The following is a 7500-nucleotide window of genomic DNA, read 5'->3' as shown; positions in this document are numbered from 1 at the left end:
CTCTATGTAGTGACTGGACTGTACCTCTATGTAGTGATGGACTGTACCTCTATGTAGTGTCTTAACTGTACCTCTATGTAGTTATGGACTGTACCTCTATGTAGTGATGGACTGTACCTCTATGTAGTGACTGGACTGTACCTCTATGTAGTGACTGGACTGTACCTCTATGTAGTGATGGACTGTACCTCTATGTAGTGTCTTAACTGTACCTCTATGTAGTGTCTTAACTGTACCTCTATGTAGTGTCTTAACTGTACCTCTATGTAGTTATGGACTGTACCTCTATGTAGTGATGGACTGTACCTCTATGTAGTGACTGGACTGTACCTCTATGTAGTGTCTTAACTGTACCTCTATGTAGTTATGGACTGTACCTCTATGTAGTGACTGGACTGTACCTCTATGTAGTGTCTTAACTGTACCTCTATGTAGTGTCTTAACTGTACCTCTATGTAGTTATGGACTGTACCTCTATGTAGTTATGGACTGTACCTCTATGTAGTGATGGACTGTACCTCTATGTAGTGACTGGACTGTACCTCTATGTAGTGACTGGACTGTACCTCTATGTAGTGTCTTAACTGTACCTCTATGTAGTTATGGACTGTACCTCTATGTAGTGATGGACTGTACCTCTATGTAGTGATGGACTGTACCTCTATGTAGTGACTGGACTGTACCTCTATGTAGTGATGGACTGTACCTCTATGTAGTGTCTTAACTGTACCTCTATGTAGTGTCTTAACTGTACCTCTATGTAGTGTCTTAACTGTACCTCTATGTAGTGATGGACTGTACCTCTATGTAGTGATGGACTGTACCTCTATGTAGTGATGGACTGTACCTCTATGTAGTGTCTGAACTGTACCTCTATGTAGTGACTGGACTGTACCTCTATGTAGTGTCTTAACTGTACCTCTATGTAGTGATGGACTGTACCTCTATGTAGTGTCTTAACTGTACCTCTATGTAGTGTCTTAACTGTACCTCTATGTAGTGTCTTAACTGTACCTCTATGTAGTGTCTTAACTGTACCTCTATGTAGTGATGGACTGTACCTCTATGTAGTGATGGGCTGTACCTCTATGTAGTTATGGATTGTACCTCTATGTAGTGTCTGAACTGTACCTCTATGTAGTGTCTTAACTGTACCTCTATGTAGTGATGGGCTGTACCTCTATGTAGTGTCTGAACTGTACCTCTATGTAGTGACTGGACTGTACCTCTATGTAGTGTCTTAACTGTACCTCTATGTAGTGATGGACTGTACCTCTATGTAGTGTCTTAACTGTACCTCTATGTAGTGACTGAACTGTACCTTGGGGTAATAGCCAGGATAGAGTTTTTCAGTGACGGGGCTGATGTACTCTTTGAGGAATTTCAGCCACTCCTTCTCAAAGTCGATCTGGTTCATGTGGATATCCACAGTTGGGACATTTTCATAACCACCGGCCAGACGCTCGTCCTAAACACACAGAAAAGACAAATCTTCAAATCTAAATACTTTGTTAACTCACTTTTCCCATCTGTTTAATCCACAGACAGTCAGACAGACAGGTTACCTTGTGTGATCCTCCAGACCACGCGCCATTGTGCTCCATGGTCTCCACCAGATGATCACACATCTTCTCTGAGAAGGCTGGAAACCAGTAAACATCTGGACAGGGCTGAGGGAGAGACGTGGAGTTGAGATCAATATTGAACTACAAGATGGTTCAAATGATTGGAAAACGTATTGATTTGAACTCAGGTCAATTATACACCAAGTTGTTGGTTGGAGTATTGTTTGTTTTGTTACCTGCTCGACAAAGTTCTTCTCATCCTCAAAGATCTTGGAGTAGTTTTCACTGATGTACTTCTCCTTCCAGTCCTGCAAATGCTCACACATTCAGCATGTGCTCTCATTCAGCTGACCACGTATTCATGTTAATATGTTGTTTATTAAGATGTTTTTCTGACCACAGGGTTGTCGAAGATCTGCCACATGTCCGGGTGAAGCCTGGACGTGTTGAAGTTGGCCGACGCCACCAGACGACCAAATTCGTCGCGGTTCGACACGAACATGAAGACTCCCTGTGGACGCAGAGATGAGCTACAACAAGGCTCTCTGACCGTTTGGTAGTTGTGAGGTGAGCAGGTGTTCGGCAGGTGTTACCTGGTCTCTGATGGTCCTGCAGAACACCATGTCGGGGTCCATACCCTCCTCCACGTACAGGCTCACCTGGGACAGCTTGGACCGCAACACGCTGCCTTTGATCAGGTAGGCCTGAGTGATGTAGGGCACGTTCCACAGACCCCTACACACACAACCACAGGTTAACAGGATTCACCTCACCTGTGCTGAGAGAAGGTTGCTCCACTAAACTAGTGTGTGTGTGTGTGTGTGTGTGTGTGTGTGTGTGTGCGTGCGTGCGTGCGTGCGTGCGTGCGTGCGTGCGTGCGTGCGTGCGAGCGTGCGTGCGAGCGTGCGTGCGTGCGTGCGTGCTCACATCCTCTTGGCCTGGACGATCTCGATGTAGTCTTCAGATCTGGAGTAGAACCCTTCAGGACTCAGAGCGCCCCAGAAGTTACTCCACAGCTTCCCGTGTCTGGACAACATGGGAGCGATAACCGACCTGAAACAGAAACAGAGAATTTCCTAAAGTTAAGTTAAATATTGAAACGTGTACACAGAGCGTCTGATCTGATGTGTTGTTGTTGTTTTTAATGTGGTGAGGACATCTGGACCTGATCGAACAGCCTGCAGGAACATTAGTGAGGGACTTGAGATTTAGGGTAAGTACTATAACTATTAGGTAGCATATAGCTCATGCTTATTCTTTACTACCTGTAAGTGTACTAGTGTGCTACTTTGTACTTGTTGGAGTGTAGGGTATATAGAAGGGTGCTAGTGTGGACTTGTTGGTGTGTAGGGTATATAGAAGGGTGCTAGTGTGGACTTGTTGGAGTGTAGGGTATATAGAAGGGTGCTAGTGTGGACTTGTTGGAGTGTAGGGTATATAGAAGGGTGCTAGTGTGGACTTGTTGGTGTGTAGGGTATATAGAAAGGTGCTAGTGTGGACTTGTTGGAGTGTAGGGTATATAGAAGGGTGCTAGTGTGGACTTGTTGGTGTGTAGGGCATATAGAAGGGTGCTAGTGTGGACTTGTTGGAGTGTAGGGTATATAAAAGGGTGCTGGTGTGGACTTGTTGGAGTGTAGGGTATATAGAAGGGTGCTAGTGTGGACTTGTTGGAGTGTAGGGTATATAGAAGGGTGCTGGTGTGGACTTGTTGGTGTGTAGGGTATATAGAAGGGTGCTAGTGTGGACTTGTTGGAGTGTAGGGTATATAGAAGGGTGCTAGTGTGGACTTGTTGGAGTGTAGGGTATATAGAAGGGTGCTAGTGTGGACTTGTTGGTGTGTAGGGTATATAGAAGGGTGCTAGTGTGGACTTGTTGGTGTGTAGGGTATATAGAAAGGTGCTAGTGTGGACTTGTTGGAGTGTAGGGTATATAGAAGGGTGCTAGTGTGGACTTGTTGGTGTGTAGGGCATATAGAAGGGTGCTAGTGTGGACTTGTTGGAGTGTAGGGTATATAGAAGGGTGCTGGTGTGGACTTGTTGGAGTGTAGGGTATATAGAAGGGTGCTAGTGTGGACTTGTTGGTGTGTAGGGCATATAGAAGGGTGCTGGTGTGGACTTGTTGGAGTGTAGGTTATATAGAAGGGTGCTGGTGTGGACTTGTTGGAGTGTAGGGTATATAGAAGGGTGCTAGTGTGGACTTGTTGGTGTGTAGGGTATATAGAAGGGTGCTAGTGTGGACTTGTTGGTGTGTAGGGTATATAGAAGGGTGCTAGTGTGGACTTGTTGGAGTGTAGGGTATATAGAAGGGTGCTGGTGTGGACTTGTTGGAGTGTAGGGTATATAGAAGGGTGCTGGTGTGGACTTGTTGGAGTGTAGGGTATATAGAAGGGTGCTAGTGTGGACTTGTTGGTGTGTAGGGTATATAGAAGGGTGCTAGTGTGGACTTGTTGGTGTGTAGGGTATATAGAAGGGTGCTAGTGTGGACTTGTTGGAGTGTAGGGTAGGCTGGACCCTTTAGTGTATAGAGGAGATTACGTACTTGTTTTCTTCGATTAGTATCCTCAGGGTGTCAGGGTTGGTCAAGGCCACGTCAGAGTCGATGCTGAAGTAGTAATCACACTCTGGATCCTTCTTACACGCCTCGCTAATCACAAATACACAAAACTCATACTTCGTCAATCGAATCATCATTTCAGCACTGGCTGAATAAAAAGAGAACCTGTGCTGTTCTATGAAGATAAACCGTGTCGTGTTCAGGTTCTAAAACATCTCCACTCACACAGCCATGGCTCGGGCCTTGTTCTCCTGCAGGTTCTCCTCCGGTCCCACCAGCAGGGCGTCGGGGAACAGATCTCTGTGGCGCTCCCAGAACTTCTGGATGTGGCGCTCGTGGTACACGACCTGGATCACAGGTGGATTTAAACGGATCAGAGCGGAACCGAAACATAAACACAAACGGGTCAGAACACACATTGGGGTTCTACGAGCGGCGTACGTTGTTGTGGACGAAGAGGCGGATCCTCGCCGTCGGGTAGTTGAGCGTCGTCAGCCGGTCCAAGAACTCCTCCATGAAGGGAGTGGCGTGCTCGATGAACACGGCGACGTACACCAGCGGCATGTCTTCATCCTACACACACACACACACACACACACACACACACACACACACACACACACACACACACACACACACACACACACACACGTTAACCACCGCTACAGGAAGTGAACCGTCACCACCATTAAAAGGGGGCGGAGCCTACGGGAGCGTCGTTGAAGAACAGCAGGTCGTCGTCACAGATCCCACATCCGTTCTCAAAGGTCCAGGCTGAGGGAACGTAGTTACCCAGGTAGTTCAGCTGCAGCTGCAGAGACACAGAGACGAGGTCATGTGACCCTGAGGTCATGTGACTCTGTGCCGGAACACTAATGATGTCATCACAATAGAAGGCTGCGATTGGTCGGTTACCTTGGTGGGGCCGTTCCCGTGGATGATGACAGGAAGTGTGTCATAGGCCACGTTCCTGGCTCTCACCTTAGCCCTCTCAAACTTCAGGACGACCTCCTCTGACGGACAGAAACACACACACATTAACACACACTGTGTTATTGTGTGTGTGTGTGTGTGTGTGTGTGTGTGTGTGTGTGTGTGTGTGTGTGTGTGTGTGTGTGTGTGTGTGTGTGTGTGTGTGTGTGTGTGTGTCTCACCAACAGCTCCGTTCAGATTTTGGAAGATTCTGGAGCGATGGTCGAGACTCATGTTGAACTTGGCCTGAAGAGAAGAAGAGACGACATCATCATCACCATCACCATCCTTTCCTCCTCTCTCCTCTCCTCCCTCCTCCCTCCTTCCCCCCCTCCTCACCCTCTGTTTCTTGTCCAGGTATATCTTGGTGTAGAACAGCTGGTCGTCATCGTTGTCTTTATATTTCCACTGTTGAACCATTGAGCTGAGATCTGAAGCGAAGCCGATGAACCCTACACACACACACACACACACACACACACACACACACACACACACACACACACACACACACACACACACACACACACACACACACAGTTAACTTAACTTTGAGGTTCCTACGGTTCCTACTGAAGATAAAGAGGACCCGTCTTACCTCCTGAGTTGAGGAAGCGTTTCCCAGAATGCACCTCTGGGTATTTGGAGGCCAGTCTCTGGTCGGGCCAACAGAAGCCCTCGGCTGAGAAGACCACTCTGTGACCCAGACGAGAGAACTTAGAGAGCAGCTCCTCCGGCCCCGACGCGAAGATCACGTCATAGCTGCAGAGACAGAGTTTCACAATAAAACACGGAGACATGGCTCCAGTGTGCAGGAGAAGAATGTTTCACAATAAAAGAAGAAAAGGTCTGAATCAATGATCAGATTTCACGTTAAAGACAGAACAAAGGAAAAATGAGAATCAAGAAGAGAAGCTGTGACAAAAGAAACTAGAACACACACACACACACACACACACACACACACACACACACACACACTTACCTGTCTACGAACATGACGACCAGGTCTTTGTTGTCGGAGTGTTTCAGCAGCTCTGCCTTCAACCATCTCACCTTCTGACCTCCACCCACCGTCCGAGCCACGTCCCCCCCCTTCCACTGCTCCCCCAGACCCAGCACCTGAACACACCGCCATCTTCATCACCTTCATCACCTTCATCACCAGCGACACACTACTGAAATAACAGAGCTAACAGCTAACGGAGGTTCAGTTACACTATGATGCGTTCAGGCTCCGTGTGTGTGTGTGTGTGTGTGTGTGTGTGTGTGTGTGTGTGTGTGTGTGTGTGTGTGTGTGTGTGTGTGTGTGTGTGTTACCTTCACAGTGTATTTGAACTCCCTGGCCGTCCTCATGAAGCGGTTGAAGCCGTCAGTCTCCTCTGTTGCAGCGGTGATCACCAGTACATTTTCTACACACACAGTAAAGTACAAGTACCTTAAAATTGTACTTGAGTACTTCGTGACTCTGTGTGAAGACAGGAAGCTTTCAAACTGTTGCAGCTGTCAAGTAATCTCCTCCTCCCTTACTTCCTCCCTCCTCCTCCCTCCTCCTCCCTCCTCGCCTTCCCACTCCCCCTCCTCTCTTCCTCCAGGCTTTTCGAGGAATTTGGTGAGAGTGAAATTCCTCTTAAATACCTCTGAGAGGTGAAGGAGGTGAAGGAGGTAGGGGGGGACACAAACGCCTCCTTGTCTTCAGTGTGTGAACATGTTTAAAACCAGAGAAAAAGAGACAGACCTCCTGAGGATCAAACAGCTGATCATCATGTTCACCATCCACAAATCAATAAAGATGAGTTTAAATGTGGGCGGGGCCTCAGAAGTCTAGAAGGTTCCTTCACTGCTGCATCTTTAACATCTAAAGTATATATATATATATATATATATATATATATATATATATATATATATATATATATATATATATATATATATATATATATATATATACACACACACACTTAGTGACGTGAACGCTTGTGATTATAGAAGTACAGAATATTTACAAAAACACACTTCTTCTTCTTCTGTGGTGGAACAAGTATTTAAATCTGTTCAGTAAAAACACCTCGATTTAAAAACACTTTGTTTTCAGTAAAGGTGTTGAAGTATTCTCAATAAAAGTACTTATACACTCAGTCACTGTTACGTTATCATAAAATGTACTTTTTAATTTTAATTTCCTTCATAACAATATTTTATCTTTTAATATCTGAACTGAAAAGTACCTCAAGCTGTCAGATAAATACAGTACATTAAAAAGTACTACATTTACTCTCAGGTGTAGTAAAAAGTACTACATTTACTATATAAGTTAATGATAAAAACAGACTGTTCCATAAATCACAGTGTTGCATTCTTGCTAATTAGCCTGGAGCTAAGCTAACACAGCTAACAGCTATAAAGTTAG

The 7500-nt window shown here is 45.9% G+C and overlaps 1 protein-coding gene across 1 annotated transcript in view; it reads right to left on the bottom strand.

Moving 5' to 3' along the window:
• The window catches only part of plod3 (procollagen-lysine, 2-oxoglutarate 5-dioxygenase 3), a 10670-nt gene that overhangs the window by 2532 nt on the left and 638 nt on the right, over positions 1 to 7500 (bottom strand). Inside the window, exons 2-17 of the mRNA XM_068713051.1 lie at positions 6411 to 6502; positions 6076 to 6212; positions 5689 to 5852; positions 5430 to 5542; positions 5273 to 5336; positions 5034 to 5131; positions 4828 to 4929; positions 4560 to 4691; positions 4344 to 4465; positions 4104 to 4208; positions 2493 to 2618; positions 2159 to 2300; positions 1963 to 2076; positions 1802 to 1873; positions 1566 to 1670; positions 1322 to 1468 (exon numbers count right to left, since the gene is read on the bottom strand). Of these exons, the coding sequence (XP_068569152.1) occupies positions 1322 to 1468; positions 1566 to 1670; positions 1802 to 1873; positions 1963 to 2076; positions 2159 to 2300; positions 2493 to 2618; positions 4104 to 4208; positions 4344 to 4465; positions 4560 to 4691; positions 4828 to 4929; positions 5034 to 5131; positions 5273 to 5336; positions 5430 to 5542; positions 5689 to 5852; positions 6076 to 6212; positions 6411 to 6502 (1835 nt within the window). The remainder of the gene's footprint in view (positions 1 to 1321; positions 1469 to 1565; positions 1671 to 1801; positions 1874 to 1962; positions 2077 to 2158; positions 2301 to 2492; positions 2619 to 4103; positions 4209 to 4343; positions 4466 to 4559; positions 4692 to 4827; positions 4930 to 5033; positions 5132 to 5272; positions 5337 to 5429; positions 5543 to 5688; positions 5853 to 6075; positions 6213 to 6410; positions 6503 to 7500) is intronic.

Source organism: Cebidichthys violaceus, unplaced genomic scaffold, assembly GCF_023349555.1.
Source record: "Cebidichthys violaceus isolate CVI_PGR_0920_01 unplaced genomic scaffold, fCebVio1.0.p SCAF_19, whole genome shotgun sequence".
NCBI classification, from domain to species: Eukaryota; Metazoa; Chordata; class Actinopteri; order Perciformes; family Stichaeidae; genus Cebidichthys; species Cebidichthys violaceus.
The sequence above is the reverse complement of the archived record's forward strand: the minus strand, read 5'-3'. Positions and strand labels throughout refer to the sequence as shown.